At 40.7% G+C, this 23,545-nt stretch overlaps 1 protein-coding gene across 4 annotated transcripts in view; it reads right to left on the bottom strand.

Annotated features, from left to right (window-relative positions):
• pde2a (phosphodiesterase 2A) overlaps nucleotides 1-23,545 on the bottom strand; it is a 155,159-nt gene that overhangs the window by 17,505 nt on the left and 114,109 nt on the right. For 3 of the 4 annotated variants that reach the window (XM_020618221.1, XM_020618222.1, XM_020618224.1), the window contains 11 exons: nucleotides 14,289-14,378; nucleotides 13,945-14,033; nucleotides 9,543-9,652; nucleotides 8,643-8,698; nucleotides 8,324-8,383; nucleotides 7,425-7,581; nucleotides 6,329-6,381; nucleotides 3,225-3,299; nucleotides 3,018-3,059; nucleotides 2,227-2,295; nucleotides 2,003-2,133 (listed from right to left, as the gene is read on the bottom strand). In XM_020618221.1, coding sequence (XP_020473877.1) covers nucleotides 2,003-2,133; nucleotides 2,227-2,295; nucleotides 3,018-3,059; nucleotides 3,225-3,299; nucleotides 6,329-6,381; nucleotides 7,425-7,581; nucleotides 8,324-8,383; nucleotides 8,643-8,698; nucleotides 9,543-9,652; nucleotides 13,945-14,033; nucleotides 14,289-14,378 — 932 coding nt within the window. Of the gene's footprint in view, nucleotides 1-2,002; nucleotides 2,134-2,226; nucleotides 2,296-3,017; nucleotides 3,060-3,224; nucleotides 3,300-6,328; nucleotides 6,382-7,424; nucleotides 7,582-8,323; nucleotides 8,384-8,642; nucleotides 8,699-9,542; nucleotides 9,653-13,944; nucleotides 14,034-14,288; nucleotides 14,379-21,665; nucleotides 22,864-23,545 lie in introns of those variants that run through there. The other variant, XM_020618225.1, reaches the window with a different exon arrangement.

The following is a 23,545-nucleotide window of genomic DNA, read 5'->3' as shown; positions in this document are numbered from 1 at the left end:
ACTGCCTGTAGTTATCGCTCTTTGCCTACAGAGGGCAGTGGCGTATCATTGTGTTGACAGGAGCAGTTTACTGCTCCAGGGCTCTTGCCCTGAGCCGAGACTCCCAGGAATCCTAGCAAAGGAGGCAGGATTTTTAGTGAGCTGGGAAAAGCATGGGGAGCTCAGTTTGGTACCCTCTCCCACAAGACCTTTGAATCCAAGTGACTGAAATTCAGGGAAGTTACTTGGAGCAATAGTCCTCAGTCTTCTAACTCAGGCTGGAGAATCATTTTCTGTGGTACCAGCTAGTTATTTGCAGTCATGACAGAAAATAGCCTCCATTTCCGTGGAATGAAAACCAGGAGGAGTGCATGTTCAAAGGCCAGAAGCATAATAAGAAACTAGCACTTTCCACAAAGAAAGTCGTATTTATGAAAAAAAAGTAGGTAGACAAAGTATTAGACCCTGTCAACAACAGACAATTGCAGTCCTCCCCCCCCCCAGCACTGCTATTTGTCAACATAAAAATTAATCTTGGTATTGGCCGTATATATCCAAAACCTCTTATACTATTGCTTAGGCTGCAGGTTTGTCATGAAATCATCTTTTATGTGCTGAGCACACCATCTCCAATATCTGTCTTCTTCTCCTAACCATGCCCCACTGTGCATCCTCAGCCTGCTCTGTGTGAAAAATACAACTTAGTTATGCTTTTGATGGTGTGTGTGTGTGTGTGTGTAGTGGTTCGGCCACCAAAGCAGAGTTATGGCCCTGTAAATGATGTCACAATGATTTTGATGCTCCTGTGTTCAAGGGTAAGAGGCTACATTGCACTTTTAGTAGGCCAGGGAGAGAACAGTTCCAGCAAACTCTGCATATGAATATGCAGACCATATTTATCTCTGACATATATGTCTACTAAGATATGGATGACTATGCTCAAAGAATAGATTTATCACATTTTCTGCACAGTTACGACCATAATCCTACTGCTGTTACTATGGCAATGAGATGCCAGTGCTGTCATTGGCGCCACTGGCGGAGGAAGAAATTATAGCACATGATCCCATCTCATCTATCTTAGTCTTTAGAGAGGAGCGAGTGAGAGCATGCAAAAGAGAGGGATTGTATATGAGAGCATGCAAGTGTGATGTATGCTTGTGAAGTGTGTGTGCAAAGTGTGTTTGGGATATAAAGATAAAGCACAATAATCTTCTAGCACTTCAGCATAAGTAGAGACATATGCTTCTTGACTAGGAGAGGGAGTAATAGACAGCTACAGAAAGACATTAAAAATAAAACTGTCGCCAGCAGATGACCTGCTAAAAGTACAACAAATAATACAAAATAACTTCTATTATACTTCCACACAACTTCTTAAACAGACAGACACAGACACACACAGCTGGAGGGTGTTTCTAAAGACTTCTGCATTCAGGAGATAGCAGCTTAGGTCCAAGCAGCATGCACACGCACACCCACACATCCACACACACAAATACCAGGCCAAGACATGGTGCCAGAGCAGGGAGCCAAGCTACCCGCTGTTGTTAGATTCATGACCGGACTCTAGATCATCACGTAGCCATCTGCACAGTCGCACACACACAAACACACATGGGGTGATTTGACACAGGCTCTGAAGTGATGGTATGTAGCACATTCTACTGGTTAGTGGCAGATTTCTGTGGAAACAGCAACACACTCTCCACTGCAATAAACTCAACAAATCTGTGCTGTTAGGCTCAACCAATCAGGTCACCCATCCCAACATTACTGTAAGCTGCTCTCAGACAAATCTTTACATCTACCACGAGTCGCCATTTCAGGATTTAGGAAAAGCCAAATCATCATCATCAGACTGACAACCCAGCATTTTAGAAGAAAGCCATCAGTCACTAAGTTAGTGATGTCTGAAGAGCTACAAGTTTAAAAACAGGAATTCACAGAGAGTCTGTTTTTGCAAGAATTATTTTAGTATGATCTTATGAGCTTCAAGGGGGAAAAGCAACACGCAACATACCTCTGCCCACCCTGCTTGTTGAAGGCGCACGCTAGCGCCACCACCTGACCGGTTGCCCTGGTGACCACTGGTACACAAAGCATGGAGGAGATCTCACAGCCCAACATACTGGACAGCTGCCTGCGCTCCTCCTGATAGAAAGGGGAACAGATAGCCAGATTAGACAGACAGACAGACAGACAGATAGATAAACAGATAGATAGATAGATAGATAGATGCCTTACAGCACTGATGTCCTGAAGGGTAATTGACTTCTTCTTCTCGACAACTTGACCAAAACGCCCAAACATCAGCTGAACAAAGGAGAGAAATGGGGAGCAAGAGAGACTTGGTGAGTCAAAAGAGAGAGAGGGGGGGAAAAAGGCAGGACAGTCCCTGGAGATTATTTTTAAGGATAAAATATATAAAAATTATAAGTGTTCCTTTATTGCTTTGGAATCCAGGCGCACTAATAAATGCTGTTTATTCTGAGTGAAGTCTATTACATCCCTTGTTAAATTAGGATAAATAGCCCGTCTAGGGCATGTTTTTTGTGTGTCCTAATATCTCTCTACACCAACTATTGTCAAGATTTCACACATCATTTAGCCTGGGGTACACAGTCTATTCACACCATAATGGAACGCCTTTTAAAAATGCTACGCCTGCAAAACACCCAGGGACAGGAAAATTAAACTGATGAAGAGGAAGGGATTACTTCTCCTGCCCAAATTCCTTAATTATAACCCCTGTCAGAGATAATAAAAGATTACAAGTCAGTCGGAGAAACCTTCAAGTAGGGTTACAACACTTGTATTAAATGCATGATGGTATACAACTGTGACAAATCTCCCTAAATATACCTTAGTACACTAGACCACTTCAATAAACACAAGTAAATACATGAATGACTGAAGACATGATAAAACAAATTACTTAACAGGGAAGAATCAACACAGACAAACATATGGATATAAATATAAATAAATAAATGGATGGGTATCTATACAAATACATAATTATGTTTTGGCCTCACCGGGAAGCTGATCTCCTCCTCCAGCACTTTGTCACCAACCACCTAAAGGTCACAGAGGTTAAAGGTCAAAGGTTATTCAAATGTTAACGTCCAGATTAGTCTTTGGTGAATGAGTCATTGCTAAAATGGTAATTCACTTTTAGGGTTTTCTCTTTCTCCTCCTGTGTGGTAAATGTAATTAATACTGTATTGTGAGTGTGTGTGTACCTGACAAAATAGCTGGTGGTTGTCCTCAGACACCAGTAGCAGACAACAACACTGCGACCGAGTCTGCTGCTGCAGCTGAAGAAGAACACAAACAAAACATCAGTTCTGATTTATAATCTCAAAAATGGGACTCTGTCAGACTGTTTTTAAAGATGCAGTATGAGATTCTTTGGAGTGTGGCCTAGGTGTGCAAATAAGATTAGAAATCAGTGGACAGTGGAAAATGACCGGAGCCAGAATGGGGCCAGGCTCCAATATTATCTTCATTGTTTTGCAGTTGCATGAAATTGTGAAATAAAACTGATTTAAGCGTGATGCATATTCCTAACATCTAAAGAAAGACCTCCTTCAATATCTAACACAATAAGATGGGAAACCAAGCTAGAGTTTTATCATGACTAAGACAGTAACATTGAAATAATTTAGTGAAGTATATTTTAGATTACAGTGTGCAAAGAACAATGAATTTTTATAGCTTCACCTTTACGTACTTACTCATACATATAATAGGACTACCTTGGTAAGTAAGTGCATATCTGGGATGTTTCACATTACAGTCATAAAAACCTCTGCTGAATAAGCAGTGGTGGAAGATGGACTCAGATGCCTTACTTAAGTAAAAATGACAATTCCACAGGGTAAAAATACTCGATTACAAGTAAAAGTCCTGCACTCAAAATGTTGTTTAGCACCAAAACATACCTAAAGTTCTAAAAATAAAAGTACTCATTATGCAGAATGGCACACTTAACACTCATTTACATCATATTATTGCATTATAATTACTGATGCACTATTGTGGGTATTATGTTGAATATTGCAGCTGGTAAAGGAGAAGCTAGTATTAACAAGCTTATCATTTGAAGTACTTTACATACTGATGGATAGCTTGTGAATTTTCCACCTGAGATCAGTAAGGTCCAATGATTATACTGTAATTTTTGTATTCATCTGGTTCTGAAAAGTAAAAGTATAAAGTAGCTCAAAATGAAAATACTCAAGAAAATTACAGATACCTCAAAATTGCACCTAAGTACAGTACTTAAGTAAATGTACTTAGTTACTTTCCACCACTGTGAATAAGTGATCATGTCATCAAAATATTAAAAAATCATATAAAATACACAATCATGCTGTGATTTTACTACAATAACAATGTTTTCCTTTGCAAGTGAAAACAAACTCCCTACATGACAAGACAGTCACATTTGTGTGTGTGTGTGTGTGTGTAAATTGAGTGTGTATGCGATAAAAATCTCTTCTGCTCTGAAACACCTGAAGAGTCGCAGCCAATTTTCTGCTGCTATCTCTGATGGGAAACATATCATTAACATTAATAGGCTGAAATACACTCTGGGGTACAAACAAACATTCATGTATGCATGATGGCACAAATACTGTAGGTACATGATCATATATACATGCACACAAACACACACAGTTACACGAGCAGCGTTTCCTCACACAACAATCTTCTCTGTAATCCATGAAGCTGGACGGAGAACAAGCAGGACAGGAATAAATACCAGCTGCTGCCAACACACTCACTCCCGCGGTCACACATGCAAGTACTCGGCATGCGTGCACGTGTATTCACATATACACACAGCACCCACATGAAAAAATAAGCTCCTCTATTCTCCATTTTCCCAAATACTGTTAATCCCACAAGAGCCGCCCCAAGCACTTCCCACCAAACTGACAAGTCTTCACGAGGAGCATTCTCCTCCTCCTCCCCTCCCTCGTTTCCTCCTCTCCTCACCCCTTTATACAACTGTAACAATAGACAGATGAAACAAATCATGAGAAATTCAAAATAGGTTTTAAAGCCCTGCACCACAACTTCAGCCTCTCCCTCCCTTCAGATACTGAAAAACATCCCAAACGGAGGTTAACGTGCATCAGTACTGATTGTTACATGCAGGCTGAAGCACAGAGCATCGAGGGAGCACAGGTGAAGGGAAGGTCAGGTGGGTGATGATAACTGCTCACCATTCTCAGACTTAGGCATTTTAAAGAGAAATGGCCAGATTTTTTAAAAAGACTACTTTGGTTTAAACTAATTCTCAAACAATTTTTTTTCCTCTCCCCCTCCACCCAAAAGGTACATGTTTATAGTTGTAACTGCAAGAAGACATTGATCATTACAGTTTGATGCTGACAGAAAACATAATGGAAAAAAAGTGAAAAATGAGCAGCTAATTATGCACCAGGATCTCTTTAATTAGGTAAGGATTTATTGAAAAACAATTAACAGTTACTAGTTAACGCTTATACCTACAAATATTTGTCAATATGGATATCCACATTATTTGATTAAAAAAATCTCTCTTGTCTTTTAATAATGAAAACAGAGACTCCCTGTTTTGTATAAAGAAATAATAACTGACTAAAGGTGAAATACATTTTGAAACACCAAAAATGTGATTTCCTTGATGCAAGTATATTACAGTGGCAAATGTTATCTTCATATCGACTCATCTGACAATTACTTTCTAGGTTGATCAATGAGTTGTTTTTTTGATCAAATGTGTAAAAAATGGTCAAACAACTTCTTAAATCATGCTCAATCTACTTGTTTTGACCAAATCTCAAAGCTATCGAGTTTACAGTCACAGAAGACAACAAAAAAGCAGCAAATCATCACGAGTGCGGAGCTGGAATCAGGAATGAAAGTACATACAGTATGTTTGCTGTTTTACCAAAGCTCAGTGTAAAAAGTTCAAAGCCCTTCATGCTCAGCAGTATTAAAAGTATGTGTATATAAGAAGTATGTGCATACAGCAATGAGGAATCTCTGAAGCACTGGTAAACTGAGGCTTTGTCCCTTTGATGCAGTATAACCTTCAAATTGCTCTCCACTCTCTCACTTTATATCATATCTCATCTCTCTCACTTCCCTCCCTCATTCATAGATCTTTCTTCACCCTGTGCACCTCTCCCCCTGCTTTCCTCTTTGTACAGAAGATGTATCCTTTACATACATTGAGGAGCACACAATGTGGAGACTGATCAAGTCAGATAAAAAGCTTGTGGTGTAGGGAGCAAGTCACTGGGTACGTCTAACTGTATGTAGGCGTGTATGAGTGATCTCAGTCACTTACATAATTGATGACTTTGAGCTGGAGAGAGGCTGCATCAAGGTCACAGAGCTCACCTGAAAGAGAAGCGATGGGATAAAAACCAGAGAGCAGTAGAGCAGATTGGCGCTAAGGAGGGAGGGGGGAATGCAAAGCTTGTATGCAAGTGGTAGCAGTCCGGGGAGGGTGAAGCGAACAGAGGGACTAATAATGAAGACAAGACAAGAGACGGAGGGATGCCTGGACTGCAGATGACGACAGAGGGGTCTGACAGAGAAGCAGAAGAGCAAGTCAGAAAAATGGAACAGACTCATATTTGCTGACAAAAACCAGGGAGTAAACAAAGTTGATGGATAAGTATGTGTACAGGAACAGCGTTAGTGAGTCCACTTCCATTATGCATGGGACTTTAAACAGTGTTTTTGTAAAGCATTCTGTTTTCACTCAGGAGTTGTCACACATTTCTTGTGCCAGTGATAGCGTCCTCTAATTTCAGAGAGCTTTTAATCCAGATGGCCTTCCTCTATTAACATAACTCACCTCTGATATACATTGTCCAGTGTGTGTACGTGATTATGCTTGGGTTTTGTACCATATAAGGTGTGAGGAGTAGGGATGTAACAATACCAAAAACTCCCAGTATGATATTGCCACCATAAAAAGCCCACAATAGGATATTTATCACAATATTAAAAGTGAAAGGTGTAATAAAATAAAATGTTATTGACATAGTTGGATCTTGTAAACATAACAAGCCAAAATACACTACAACAAGCCACATAAAGGTGATATCTGTCCTTTATTGTTGGTGTTTTTCAAACATCCTGATCTACTTTTTCAAGAGAAAAGACTTTAAGGGTGTTTGCCAAGTGGTCGGTTTTGCATATGTGCATCCAGTTTGTTTCTGTTAAAGTGTTGCACACAGTCATTCCTGACTGTTTTCTGTGATGTATCCAGGATATTCCTACTTCCCTAGTGGAAACTGTAAGATGCATGTGTGGGAGAGAATGGGAAAGAGGACAACAGGGTCAAAGAAAGAGAAGTTGGATGTACTTAATGTCATTGTGTACTGTATGTTGTTAGCAAGACGTATTATCTGTGTGTGTGTGTGTGTGTATACCACAGAGCTGCAGAATGTTGCGGTCCAGCTCGCAGTAGTCCTGTTGTGAGACATTGGGGTACAGCAGTGCATTGTGGGACTGCATGAGTGAGGGGCTGAGAGGAGGCCTCTGGTATGACGTCTGAACAGCCTGGACTCGCACACACGCCACTGAGGCCTGCAACATCATGAAGACATGCAGAAAACGCATGCAGACAAGTGCTAATGTCAGCTGAGTTAACAGTATATACAGTACAGAGAGAAAACAGATGAAAAACAGCTTAATGTCATTGTATTATCTTTCATCCAGCCAACAAAAATGAATTGAAAAGCCATTAGGGCAATCATCATCAGTCTTACACAGCAATCTCTACTAAACTTGTGTGTGTGTGATGACAGTATATGCATGTTTGCAGAGATATGAAACATCCAGTAGCCAGACATTTCTGGGGCCCAAGCGCTCAGTGATGGATTGAGGCGGTTGGAGGGCTGTGAATGTATTAAATAATGAACAGAGGCTTCATGGGTTTATAATCTCAGAAACATACAACTGAGAGACTTTTAAAAATGGTTTAATACAGGACAGGTTTGTGGTTTTGGCAATGTATTAGCAGTCGACTGCTTTCCCTCTGTCCTTGTTTTTGTGAAGAACTGATTGCTTTTGCTGCTTTTACTGTCAGTTTTTTTGTAGGCACAGCATCCTTCAGTGTCTGTTCTCAGGGGATAATCAACATAACATCATCCTCAGAGTATAAAGAGGCTGTGCTTCACCCCTTACGTAAAACACTGATGATGGCTCTGTGCCGAAACCTATTGGTTAAATAAAGAGCAAACTCTCCTAGTGAGTCAGCTACAGTTGCCAAGTTATTTCTTTTTTCACACTTCTGACTAAGACACACAGAGAAAGAGAGAGAGGTTACATGTTTTTCCAGGATGTTAAGATGCAGTTCATCCTGATCGGAGAGTGGATTACAGCCAACCTGCAACACACAAAGACATTACAGTCAAGTCCAGTACATGAGCTTGATTGTTGCAGGCTGTGCTGTCCCCGTGGAGCTCATTGAATGTATGCATGTTCAGTAGAACCAAATAAATCCATATGTGTTATTCAATTGTAAACATCTACCTTTTCAGAAAGGAGGAGGCATTGCAGACGTAATCAGTAGGAGTTGATTTTTTTTACTTTTGTTTTATTCATCTATCTATTGAAAGGCTGTTGTATGTCCTTGAAAGACTCACCAGTAAAACAGCAATGGCCCTGTGCTGTGTCTGGTCCAAGAGAGGAATGACAACAGCTGAGTGAAAGAAAGAAAGAAACCCATTCATAAAACATCATTCACTGATTACGTTTAAGACAAAACAGACTCTGGGTCCTTTTCTTGCCCTCCTTTAATTTTCTTTCCATGTCCTTGTCTCGGTCTTAATCTCATTTCTTGCTCCTCCGTGTGCTAATACTAGAAATATGCAGGGGAAATGAACACCATACCTAATGTCCTTGCACAACACTTGATTCTTTTCTTTCATTTGTTATTCTCATTGATGTAGATCATATAGCAACGGCAGTTCCACACAGGCAAAATATGTTAGATAATGGAGAATTGCTGTAGGTATGGCCAGCACACTAAACAGCAAACAGATGTGTGTTTGCCAGATTGGTACAAAACTATTTCTGCAACATGATTGAAAGGCATCTAGGGTATTTATTGATCCATAGAGCAGTTGGACATATGAATTCATAACTCCAGGTTATTCGCTGTTTTTAAATAAAAATGTTCATTTGAAGAGGAATGCAGAGTCTAGTAACTCTACCCCACTCATGCTCCTGCATTTTTTTTCATCATAGACCTTTCATTGCAGTTTGGGGTCTCTTGTCCAGTGTTACTGCCCACGCAGCTCCATGCTTCTCCCACAGCAATCATTATTTCTTGTCTACCGCTTCTCTCTCTACCTCCACTCATTTGTTTTTTCCTCCCACATTCTCATATCTCTCTGCCCTTCTGCGTGTACAGGTGCACACGCGCACATCCTCAAACAAGCGCAAACACACTCAGATGTCGGTCCATTTGTCAGTCCACCAGCATCATTCAAGCTCTCTCTGCGACCCTATATACAGTACACATGCTGTGTGACCATACACACCTCTTCTGTGTGCTGGCAACGGTGCTGCAAGGCAGATTCTGTACTTTTCCGGCAGTTCAGAGGGGGGAAGGCCAGCACACTGACATCGCTTCAGCTGGTCCGCGATACTCCTAAGACGGACAGATACAAGTGGAGTTTGAGTTTGAGTCTGTCAGACACTGTGGAAGCAAAGAGGAAGAGGGGATTTAGAAGACCAATTGCAGTAAATGGAAAAACGTTTACCAGCATGATAAAAACAGATGCGCTCACTGACACTAACCACAAAAAGTATGAAGAAACATATTATTCATTGTGAAATCAGATGAACTCAATACAGCCACTGTTTGTGTGCGCAGGTGTTGGCCAGGTGTGACCATGGCAAAGGTGTAGGTGGGTGTGTGTTGAATACAGAGGGAAGCTTTCTTGTGCTAAAATTTGAGACAAGGATTTGTTTATTTTGGACTGACTACTGCCAAAGACACACATGTGCATGCACGTGCACAAAACATGTGCAGCGACAGTGTCGCTGCACACTTTAGTAAATACACACACAGACTTGCATGATAAAAAGAAGCCACACAGGTAAAATCGTGATCTATGTCATGTACATCACGTCCTTTAATAATCTACTGAATCCTTTTGCAGCCATTCACGCACAAACACAACAGTGCAGCAATCACTCCGTTACATGCTCACAAGGTCTGAAATCCCCTTGAACCATTGTAGCCAAATTATTGTGTGGCGCAGTGATTTAAAAGTGTCCATTTATTTCAGCTCACTGAGGAATAGGCCACTTCAGTCAAAAACATTCTCATTGTAGTTTACTATTGTAGCAAATGCAGCTGACCTTTGTGTGCTTTTCTGTATGATCACGAGGCCAATTCATCCTTGGCACAGCGAAGAGAAAAACAAAGGGCACACGGGACAGATGGAACAATAATGTTATTCAGTGTTGTCTGTTCACACGTGAAAATACATTAGATGATAAATTGTATACTTAAATGTGTAGGATCAGAAGAAGCATCAGGAGGCCAAGTGCCAGCTGTCACAGCCCCCATCACCGAAGCTGGACCTTCCCCTTTTGATGTGCAAGACCCTAATCCACTTCTCACATTTTTATTATGTTGACCTAAAATGGAGCATGAAAGTGCGAGCAAAGAGCAATCCTAGCGGCACCCAGCAGGGTCTGGAGATCAACATGTGTCATAAAACAAACAGGGAAAAGAGCAAACGCTGGGTGACCGACAATTGACTCGCAGTTTTCACAACCACTCTGGACTGAAAATGGAATCTCTAATCATCAGCTAGCTACATTAACTTAAAGCCCTCACACTGTCATCACAATAACAGACACATCCGTGAATCCCCACACTGGAGCTGGATGTGCATCAAACTGTAGGCTGCACACAGCTCTGTTCACTTTCTCACCCCAGTGCACTCGCTTCACCTTTTCAGACATGAAAGCACATGGTCTCCTCAATGACCTAAAGACTTTCATTCCACTTACAGACAAGCATACATCTGCTGGACTGTCAAGTTTGGTGTTTCATTCATATGTAACCTCTAAGTATACTCTTTGTAATTTCTGTGTGATATTTCATAATCCTCAGTTTAGTGGTGACATAGTATGTCACCCTATAATCTAATTTGCAAGTCAGATTGTATGACTACATTATTTGGAAACTGTGGGAATAGATACTTCTTGGTTTCATTTTAATCCGTGCAACTTCAGCATTGCGCATCCTCAGTCACCATGATTCAATAACATACATACAATACATATAATAAATAAAATACATACAATACAACTCCACCGTTTGGGGTGAGTGTAGGTCCGTTGTTGGGGAGCACTTCTCCTTATTGGTCACGTGTTGAAACGAATGAACTGTGCCTTTAAAGCTTGAACCACGAGTGCAACTTGTTAGCTGGAAGTCCTTGTGAGCTGACCCCGACTCCACTCTCATCCCTCTTGCTCCTTGACCTGACCTGACACGCCAGCCTCACTGCATCTCCGATCCAGCAGCAACAGCTCACGGACACGCCAGTACAAATCTCATTTACACTAGCAATGCTTGAGTTACAACTGGCAATGTGTATTACGCTATGAATAATTTTTTGTCAGGTTGTAGTAATCAACATGTCTGGTCCTGGTCTTTTCTTTTACTTATGGCACAGTCACTTCACCAGTTCTTTTCTACCTCAACTGTTTAAGTTAATTCTCTTGTAAGTGTTATTACGTCTGGATGTATTAAGCCATATCAGTGTACAAATGCTTAAATCAGTTATGTGCAATAATTCTGATTAATACAGTAATTCCCAAATTCATAATTGAGCTAATTTCCTACATATGTTGTGTGTATGGAGATGATATTAAGGTCAACCAAAGCTGTCTGCTGGCGGTACAGTGGTGGCTGCTGGCCAGGTAGCAGCAGATAACAGCAACAACAGCTCACACTGAATGACGTATAGGTCAAGGCTGGAGTAGTGGGAGGTGTGTTTACACTTTGCGGTGGTGCTCAGTGGCAATACTTAGCAGCAGCAGTACCAAAGACTCGAAGAAGGACATTTAAATAGGCCACTCATGTTTGTGTGTGTGTAGGTGAGTAGTTTGAGCTTACGTCGATCAGCTGATGATCAGTTCAGTCGGTGGTGTTTCTTTTATCTGCTTCCATTCCACAACCTTAACTTGGTGTTTACTTTTGTAACATGACAACAACCTTAATAAAGTGCTTGTTTAACACTAATCACAATCTTTTCCTAAACCTAACCAGACTGTTACCGTAACACAATCTTAAGTGCATGTTTATTTCGATTATGGTGATGGTAAGGTCAGGCGTGCCTGCCTCTGGTCTGTTTCTACAACTTCTACATCTGAGAAAAGGAACAAATGTCCTATGTGGCTGTTCACATTAGAAGACATGTTGGTTTTGTAAAAAGTCATTGTTTTCTGTTTTACAGCTGTGTTTTGCACTTAGGCCGAACATAAATAATTGAGATACTGTACAATTTACATTGTAAGTAGTATCTGGGGTTCTCTAATGTGATTGGCTGACAAATTAAATCTACAAGTAATTAAAGACTATCCCATAATTGTGTGACAAACTGAAAGTTGTAAAAACAGACCAAAAATACCTTGTCAATCACCTGCCATCTGCATTTTAAGTAAAATGCCTTTTCAATAAATGGGTAAGCGCTTAATGGAAACAAAACAACCTGACAACTAACAAATAATCCATCAGATGTACAAAAACTGTTTGTCTCTCAATGTGGGTATTTTAGATCTTGGGCTGTACATCTTCATTGTGCAGTATTTCTAACAGTACTCCAGCCTCTCAGATGGGTTCACTGAGTGTGTATGTGCGTGGGTGCTTGTGCTTCTTTGTGCAAGTGTGTGTGTACTGTATGCCAAGGTCTTGACAACAAGCTTATATAAGCAGGTGAACTGGAGAGAGAAATGTAACAAAGTGCCCTGTACCTTCTTTAATATTCCCATTACCTCTAAACTGCATGCAGCCCTGACAAATGCATATGTAACTGTGTGTGTGTGTGTGTGTGTGTGTGTGTGTGTGTGTGCACACATACTTGTGGTCTGTGCTTGTGTCCTTGCATGTTTGTGTGCAATCCTATGTCTATAGGGCAATGAGCTGTTGGGAAAAAGGTTTGTTTTTGAGTAACAGACATTTCATCAATAATGTAGTGTTGGTTTTTGACCACACCTGGGAAGCAGTCACAGCAGCACATGGGGCTGTAGAGCTTCGGAGAGCACTTTACAGAGGAGACGATATCTGTGTGTCACTGGGGGACCCCGGGCCCTATCACCTCAGCTATTAGCCCTGCAACTCTTCCATGGGGAGAGGGATTTAAGGTGAGAGAGAGAGAAAGAGAGAGAGAGGTGCATCGCAGAGGGGTGGGTGAGGGGTTTGTGGAAAGACTGGAGCACAGCTGGCTTAGTGCTTCATGGCTCTTAGTGGAGACAGTGGGCTGGGAGGAAAAAAAGGGCAAAGACAGACTGAGGCTGGAAGGTGGGATAGAAGATTAGACCAGAGGGACAGAGAGAGCTGTGATTAAGAAGGGCACAAGTGAGATAAAGGGTAAGTTTTAATGAGAGCAATAGAAATGGCAGATGAGAGAAGTAAAGCTAAAGGCTAAAAATAAGAAAGAAAGAGGCTCCATGTTGTTTCTCCATGATGACATCTCTCTGTAACAATGCTATTCCTGTGATTTTAGGTTGAGAGGCTCATATTCATTCAGGTGACACTGACTTTTAACACAGAGAAAACAGCCGCCTCCCTTCCCCTCTTCCTCTCACCATGTTCTGTTGCTTCTCTAGGTATCGTTGCCTTCTGCAGTGCTGCAGCAAATCAGTACACAGCGGTGATTCACTGAGATGAAACATCTGTGGCTTGCTGCGCACAGTACACACCTGATCTTTCCCTCCTGTGGCAGTTCATGTGGCGGGTCATCAGACAGCAGCCTCAGGTCTCCCTCCAGCATGTAGACACATACACACTCCTGGAATAAAACACCCAAATATACAATGCGTGTGCATTCATTTGTAATATTAATCACATTCTTCAGATTAGTTTGGTGTGTGATGAACCTCATCCATTTACAACAAGGCCTGGGCCTGCACTCCCTGGTCTTATATCATTTAGCTCCCCCACCCAGAATACTAAGAGGAAGCTCCAGGTAATAAAATGAGGAATCTTCATTTATGTTCAACTGTTTTTGTAAATGTAGAGTGTGCTTGTGTGTTCGTGCAAGTACCGTGCTGGGAAGCAGCTCCTGTACACTGTCTCGAAGGGCCACTCGCAGCGAGTGCGAGTCAACAACTGCCGCCAGCCGCAGCAAAGCATCCTGGAAAAAGAGACAAACAGATGTCCTGATGTCTGCTTGGTTGTTTGTTTGTGATCACAGTGTGCAGCTCCTTAACCCAAGGCCTTGGCTATAGTTTTGTGTATTTTTTATTTATTTTTTTTTATGTGGGTACATGGTTTATGTTGCAACAGCTCTTTCGCAGATATTTATCTTGGCAGGCAACAAAGGCATCTGAAACAATATTTAAACTGTGTCATACTCGGTAAACACACAACAATCCCTGCCGGTTGCAGACACAAGCGAGGCACTTCAAAATGAACTGATGTCTTCAGGGATTACTGACATTAGTTTTGCTCTTCAGGACACTTAATGCTTTTACTTTGGCACTGTAAAAAGCAAGCGCTCGACAATTCATGTGCAGCATTAGGAAAAAACAGATTATTCATGACACGGAGGAGTCTGTCGCAGCACTACGGGCAAAAATCTCATGGTTCACAAACCACATATCTGCTTCCCTCATTGATGCTCTCTTTGAAAATCTGATAGAAGCACTTAACTTTGAGGAGTGTTTGAAAATATGGTGGTCAGCTTAATGACAATCTGCATCTCATCAGTCATTTAACAAGAGCCAGTCTATTATCTTTGTTGACTTTGATGAACCATCTTTCTCTAGTTCCATACTGCCTTGATGCCACACACACACACACACACACACATATATATGCATATATATATGTATATATGAAAGATTTCTTTCCTTGTTGTAAATGTGTGGCTTGCCCCTGTGTACAGACAAATTTACAAGTTGGGATGAGACATGTGGCCACCTGTAATTCCAGTAATGTGATTTATTTATTAATGTGTACCTGTGGCTTACGGTATGTGGGCAAGACTTGGGGACCTGTGAAATCTGGCATTACTGAACATTTGAGTGCCATCAGAAGAAGGGATGAGAAATCCTCAGAGGCGACACATTTCTAGGAAATGAAACATTCTACATCAGGCTTTCCTTTACAGTGATACAGCGTGTTAAAAAAAATTCTAGAGAGGGTGTGAAGTAGAAAATACATTGCTGAGGACAGAGTCTGATGGATTTGCCTTTTACAGACTTTGCAACCTGGGATTTAAAGAAGTGTTATTGACACCATTTTTTTCTGTGATTAATTTGTTACAGGTATGAATAGTTGTCTGAGTGTTTATGTAAATATGGATATGAAACTGTTTAGCGGTTAATAGTTTTTCTGTGAGGTGACTGGTTTTACTACTTTAATTTCTTTGTGAGATTTGTGTAGAATTTAATGTGTAATGTTGACTTTGTAGGAAATGTATAATATTTTGTATACAATGGTAGTTATATTTTTGTTTTACTGATGTGCTCTGATGTTCAAATGTTTCTCTTTTCCTGTTTGTTGTATATGTTTGTGATGTAGACAGGCTGTTGTTCATGTGATGAAATGGGAGGTCAGGTGACCATACTCAGGTTTACAACAGGGCGGACAGAAAGCACTTTGCTTAAGACACTATCGAAACATTTGTCTTAGGGATTTATATTCTCATTTCTTGAAGTATGTGTTGAGTGGACGATATATGTTTTAAAGTTGTAAACCTCTTCGGGTTCCGTCTCTGACTGTGTGGAGCTTATCTTAAGTAATATTTCCAGACCAAAAATCAATACACCCACACATCCTAAAGACAGACAAGCATGAAGGATGTAACCGCAGCTGAAACAAACCAGAAGGAAGTGACAGTTCTTCAGAGTAAAGGCCGTGGTTGTGCTTGCAACAAAGTAGATCATACAACATATTGTCTGACATGTCAAAGTGTTTCACTGGTCAACCCACAAGTGACAAGCCCCGCTCCTTTCAATTCTTTGCACTGCAAGCCCTTAAAACTATGGCATACATTGAATAAAAAGTATTTTTAAAAAGGAAATAGTTTTATGTAAAAATTCTACAAAAATTATTGAAATGAAATGACATTAAATTATATAAATCAGTGACATTATAAAAATAATAAAGAAACTGAGTATGAGTGTATTTTGCAACTGCCCAGAACTTTAGGTCAGACATTTTGGAATGCATAATTCATTATTTTATCCTATATATTAGATTGTGTGTTGGTTGTCTACATGCCAGCCCAGTGATAGACTGGTAACCTGTCCAGGGTGTACCCCGCCTCTTGCCCAATGTCAGCTGGGATTGGCTCCAGCTCCCCCATGATCCTATTCAAGAATAAGCGGTATGGTTAATAGATGGATGAATAAATAAATACACTGTCCCTTATCACACTGTCAGGGAAGTGTAGGGGCAAGGCGTTTCAGATGCTGCGTGAAGCACTAACACCTTAAAAAGGACAGTATAACTGCAATGTGGGGGCAGTTTGTTTTCCCTTCATGCTCTGTGTGGTCCTCTCAAAGCAGCCTTCTACTTTAATAAAGACTAAATTTGGAAGCAGGGTAAAGATAAAGAGGTAAACAGGAGAGCTGCTCTGCAATAACAGGGGAGCTTATATTTTAAGGTCATGCAAGACTGAGTTTTAACCTCAAGGTTTTTACATTTTCACCTTCCACAAACATTACAAACAACTATACAGAGCCTCACTGTCTCATAAACACAATTTTATCTATAAATTCACATCAAAGGAATATTTACACTGTGTGCAGTCTGCCTAAATCCCTACCAGGTACAGCTATCACACTGCATTATCATCTCATGTCCGAAGTCCGACGAAACATTTCATCAAAGCATACAAAAAACCGCAGAAGCTTAAGACACTGCATCTTTTAAAACTGTGCACCGAACAGAAACTATAAAGATGATGATAATGTTGGAAATATTGTCTATGACTGCTAGATCGTCCTCTTCCAATTGTTCTGACAAAGCTGTTAGTCACACAGCCTTAAGCGGACTACACCACAAAGGTACTGGGAACTGCACCTGCTGGAGGAGTTGATGTTGTACTGAGGGCGTCAATCCGCCCCCTCTGTTTTATTTGTCTTTTTTTCTTTGACACCCTTCTTCTTTCGCTTTCTCGTCACTCTGTTGAGGTGAGGGGGTATGCGGACAGGACAGGAGGGTCAACGAGTGAAAAAGGAGAAGAAAGGAAAAGGGAGAAATGGAGCAAGTGTGAAGAGCCTTGTCATGCCTGAGCACTTGGAGTTGCTTATTACATATAATTAGATATGATTAAATGTGATTAGCTTTGATCACTCAATAAGCCTTGCAGAGTGCTGCTGTAATGAAGTTGGACCTCTGCCAGCCCATGTGTTGGTGTGGTGTGGTGTCGTATTGTGTCTGTGTGTTTGAGAGACAAAGAATGTGAGTGTGTTGCATCTTAAGCTGTGGAACTTGAAATGCTTGTGCAAATCCTGATAAGTAATGTTTGATCGAAATCAGATGTGACCAGCAGGCAAACAATGAACATCTCTGGCTCCCAATTGTTCCCACTCTGCTGTCAAGACTTTGTCGAGGATAGACGCTGTAACCTGCCATCCTCTTCTTTGTGTGCCTGGTGTTTGTACGTGTATTACTATCAATAAGATTTAAGTATGCTGTGGTAAATGTCAGACTGTCTTTTGACCTCAAACCATCTGTTATACTCATTTACCTGCTTCTCTATCATCTCTCTCTCTCTCTCACACACACCCTCACACATACATATGCATTCACAACCCTTACCCTGACCCTCTAACCCCAACACACAGGATAGAGACACCATAACACATGCACTGAATCCAATGAGCTTGTTAAGATTTACTGAACATCCTCAGCAAGACTTACTCAGAGGGCAATGTAAGCAGTCAGTTAGTTCAAAACTGAAGCAAGACAGCCTCCAGAATTTGAATGAAAAGAGCAATGTGATTTCATAACACTAACATAGTTTGTTTCTCTTTAATGGTATTTCAGTTCATGTGAATTTGACCAAAGCTTTTGTCTGAATTGATATGAAAATGCCATTACAGAGTAAATTCTTAATACAAGAGACATTAAATTCCCCTGGAACACAGAGCTGTTAGAACCAAAACAACATGACAGGACAAAGTGAAGGGCCATAATGATTATGCTGCAGAGTTCTTCCTTCAATTTAATAATTTTGATTTCATTTAAAAAATATTCTCAAAGTTCCAATATTCATTATACTCATTACAATATTGTCATTTATAATTTGTTATGGCAGTGTACTCATCTGAAGCAAGACGTAATGTCTGCTAGTCTCTCGGTGTGCAAAATAGTGTATGAATATTACAACTAAAATGTTACACTTCTGTAAATGTCACACTAATTCATGCTGGGGTTTTAGGGACATTGCATTTGTCTGTATACCTGTTTTTCTCTTGGTTTAGACCAGGTAATTAATTACCCATTACTGCTCCTGAGACGTTTTAAAGGCATATATAGTAAAAATAATACTCAACAGATTTTCCACGAAAACCTCTAAAAATAGGTCGAAAACACATATGTTCTGTTGGCTTCCATTATGAATTCCAATAAGTACAACTATACAAATATATGCAAATGAGGCCAGATATTGCACATGGCCCACAACCACTGGTTTCCCTCTGGTATCAGGATAAGGTGGCAGGAATGAATATTGGAGATATTCAGCCATTTTTTATGTCTGAGCCTCATTCAGACCCACAATCTGACCAGAAGTCTAAAATCAGTCATTTGTAGACCACTGAAATCACTAGCATCTTGTTTTGGTTAGCTAGTAAATGATGGCTAACACAGCCAAAGTGGTTTTATGTTGAGTGCATCAAAGAAATCTAAGCCAAATGAGCAAATGTATATTTAGAGTCTGGCTGAGAGTTTGTCACTCTCTCTTTATTTTCTCTGTTATTCCAAAAAGCAATTTAGTAACAGAGAACCAGGAGACTAGGTTATTAGCAGTAGGCTAATAACCTAACCTATTAGCACTCAGCCTGCTACCAGGGAGCCAATACTGCAACCACAATAGTGGCAAACTGTAGACCTACACCAGGACTTCTCAAAGTCCATATGCCAGTCTGGATCCGGACCAGACGGCAAGTCAATCTGGACCTAGCTTACACCTTGTATTAAGAATGCAATATTACAATGTAGTGTAGTGTGTGTTTCCTACATTGACAAAAAAAGTTTTATACTCGTTACTGTTAGTTTTGTAGAATATAGTCTATTTGGTAATCGTTATAGTGACCCTGGCCTGAGAATAAGGCTAAATGTAATCATTTCCCTGTTTGACACTGTTGTCAGCTGGTGAGTGTATGATGTTTAATGTCAACTCAAGGGCTGGCTAACAGGCATTCACATTTTGCCCTGCGGGCATGAGAAAGTGGGACTTCGGTGTCTTCTATCAGTGTACATTATATTGCCAATGCATCAAGGATGTCACTATCCAAATGTGCAAAGAAAAAAAATGCTGACCAAGAAAACAGAGACGAGCGGACAGAAATAAACGTTTATTTGCCCCATTACAGCACGTGGCCCTTGTATTTTGATTTGCACAGAGACTAAGAATACAGTATTTTTCTAACTAAACTGCCAAAAATTTACTTTGATCTCAAGGTTTCTCCCCGTTTCTCCTCCATTGCCCCTTTCATCAGGCTGCACTCTTTGCTGTTGTCTTTATCTGGAGCCTCTCTAATCACTTGGAGCGCTCTGACATTTTGAAGGATCCCTGTGATCAGCGTAACCAAACACAGATTCCTCTCTATTTTTCTCAAACTCCCCAAACCACTGCACACACATACACATCGTGTCACTCTACAGCTCACTGTACATCTTCAGCTTGCTTCCATAGTTCTACTGTGAGGAAGAGCACACATTCGTCAATCATACGGTGAAAAACTTATGTAAAAAGAGTGAAAACTGCGGTCATGAGGACAAGTTGGAGATAATCATTTAGACAAATTCACCAGCTTCCCCACTCTAGGAGTGTGTAGCCACTGAATGCTTCGCTTCATAGAGACCAGTGTACAGTACTTCTAATTTTCAACCATTTTAACAAAGATTCAAACTAAATGGAATGTTTTGAAAATGATGAATGAAATTTAAAAGTTTAATCTACAGTGGGTCAACCTCATTGCTGGTTCACTGTTTGTTCTTTCTTAGACACTGTTGGTAGGTACTGCCCACTGCAGACCAGGAACACCCAACAAGACCTGCAGTGTGGGAGATGATCTGACCCAGTCATCAGAATGGAATAGAATAGAATATCTTGTCATTGCACTGAAAACAATAAAATTTAAAAGACAGCTCTCCTAGAGATGCTTCCATCAGTCACACCCACACTCTATACAGGTATAGTTGACTCAATGAAGTACATAAAATATTAGAATTGCATTGTGACCATTGCACGCAATTGCTCACATGAAAACAGTCAAGGCCTAATAAGATAATAGAGGTGGGGACAGTGGGATAGAGGGCCAAGAGCAGCTACGGGGTAGAAGCTGTTCCTCAATCTCGTGGTTTGGCACTTCTAGGCCCTGTAGTGCCTTCCAGAGGGTAGCAATGTAAAAACATGGTGGAAAGGATGAGTATTGTCCCTGATAATTTTGCAGGCCTTGCTGTAGCAGTTTTCCGGGGCGGAAGGGAGAGACAAATGATTTTTTTTGTGCTGTGTCGACCACCCACTGGAGAGCTGCCCTGTCTGCCTTTGAATAGTTTCCAAACCATGCCAGGATGGAGTATGTCAATATGCTCTCTATTGAGCAGTGATAAAAAAAGACTTCAGCAATCTTCTATGTTCCTACAATCTTCTACTTCAGCCATCACAGTTTGGCCCTTGTCACTCAAATCCTTATGCTTGACCATTTTTCCTGTTTCCAAAACATCAATTTCAAGGATAACATAGCAGTCAGCTCACAAGTATAATGGTATGGAAATCAAGTAACAGTGAAGCAGGGCTTGAATGTTGAACAAGAAAAAAAAAAAAAAAAGCGAGGCAAAAATTTACCCAGTCATTCAATCTTTTCCCTGAACTACATCAATCATAAATCAGAGTTAATAGAGAGTGAGGCAGATATTTGCAGCATAACTCCAGGAGGACAGCTCACAGAAAAGTTTAATTAAGTCTACATGGACAGAGCTGCAGTTAGCACGATAAAGCCAAATCAGCTCTGTATAATGTTCTGAACTAGGCCAGATAATATCTGCACATTATTTCTAAGCTTTATTGGCTTTGGCTGCCTGGTAAGCAAAGATTTCTTTGAGCTCAGAGATAAATGTATTGAACTCAGTTAACACCACTGACTTTGGTATGGAAGGTTGGGGGTTCAAACCCTGGTCAGGGCATGGTCAATATTCAGCGTGGACCCTTAGACAAGGCCCTTAATGCTACCCTGCCTACCTCATTGGTAATAAGAGTTGGAAAACACAGGAGTCAACAGGCTCGGATGTAGAACGGGTCAGTAAGGTCCACACTGAGGGCAACCTGATGGGAAGTGGGCTACTGGAACAAGACCAAGACATTCATGGACAAGAGATGAGAACAGGGAACTACTGGAATGCTACTATACAAGTGTTCTAACATCCACAAGAAGCACGTGCTATCACAACTAGAGGCTGACAAGGTACAACATGAATGCTATGGCAAGGGGGAGCCAGGACGACAGGTCAGGGGGGGAGATATCATCACCCCCACAATTGGGAGTCACCTAAATATGAAGATATTCTACAGTCTTTAAACTTCCTTTGAGTCACTGTTCCAAATGTCATTTGTAGGTAAATTTAATTAACTGAGTGCAGGAAACACAGGATACGAGTTATATTCCAAATGATTAAAAAAGATGAATCCCCCTTCAGCTCTGGACCAGATGCACAACACCATATATTTATTACTAAAAGCTCCTGAACAAGAGTTTAGTTTTCATTGCAGTGATATATTACTGCCATTCTCAACTATTTTACAACATATTTAAAATGAAAAACACCCTGACATTAGTACCTGATTACACTCATGAGTGTACTGAGAGTAACAGTCAGTTAAGATTAGCTGATTAGCTGAATACTAATATTCTAAATTGGCCACATTAAATAAAGACCTAGCTTAACTAAAGACTCACTCGGGAGGATTAGTTTAAAAAGCTAATTGAAGTCTTTAGAGTAACTATTTCTTATCTGCTGCATTGTTCACAGAGCCACCCAACATAGTGAATCAAGCCAATCTGCACTTCAAGAGGTTTGACCTTGATCCAACAGTAAGAGAACGGAATGCATCCCACTTGCAGATGATTAAAGGCAAGCTCATTAATGGCTATATATTTAAATCAACAATTTATACTCTCTGACAAGTCACTCTGTTTTCAGCAAGGTACTAGCTCACTTACTCCTTCATGTCATGTGATGTTTGTTTACCGGTAGATATTTAAATCAGCATGGGACATATTGTCACTCTGCAGTGTTTGAGTTCAGTGAATTACTGATGTGTATTTGTCATCTGTCAGTCACTGTGGGGGCAGAGGGGTGAAGAGCAGCAAGCGTAAAGACTAAATCAATGTGTCTGAGGCACACACACACACAGCAAGGTCAGAGGGAGGCTGGTAGCGTTGCAGTGGGTCCTGGTTGTTATTCCAACAGAGCTGGGTCTCCAGTAGCATCACTAACATACTGGAGACACATGCACTGTAGAATACAACCAAGCCAAGAGGATCGTCCTCCTCCATGCACATAAACACACATGCATACACATACATGCATACACATGAGCTCTCTCTCTCTCTCTCTCTCACACACACACACACACACACACACACACTTTGGCATACTGATTTTTCCAAGAATAAAAATCAAAATGTACAGAAATCAGACAAGACAAAGTTAGATGAAAATTTTATCACACAAAGAAAAATGGAAAAAACAGAATGACTATTCCCTCTCTCTCTCTCTGTCTCTCTCTCTTTCACACCTTGATTTAGTCACTTACCAGACCCCTTCAAAGACTTACATTAATTTCCTGGAGTCTTATCCCAACCTAACCCCAACCAAAGCTGACACTTGCTCTAACTTTACACTGTTGTTTTTCAGAATATTTGAGGAACTGCATCATGAGGACCAGCCTCCAGTACCTGCATGTCCTCCTGGTTTTACGTCCCACCAAGCGTAGAAAAACAAGGACACACACATACACGATAAATGACTCAAGGTGTAAAACAATAAAGTGTTGCTGCTGTGGCAATGATAAGGCTAGTCTATCACTGTGTGAAGAGCAGGAGAACAGCTGCCTCATGG

Source organism: Monopterus albus, unplaced genomic scaffold (assembly GCF_001952655.1).
Source record: "Monopterus albus unplaced genomic scaffold, M_albus_1.0 scaffold202.1, whole genome shotgun sequence".
Classification (NCBI taxonomy): domain Eukaryota; kingdom Metazoa; phylum Chordata; class Actinopteri; order Synbranchiformes; family Synbranchidae; genus Monopterus; species Monopterus albus.
The sequence above is the reverse complement of the archived record's forward strand: the minus strand, read 5'-3'. Positions and strand labels throughout refer to the sequence as shown.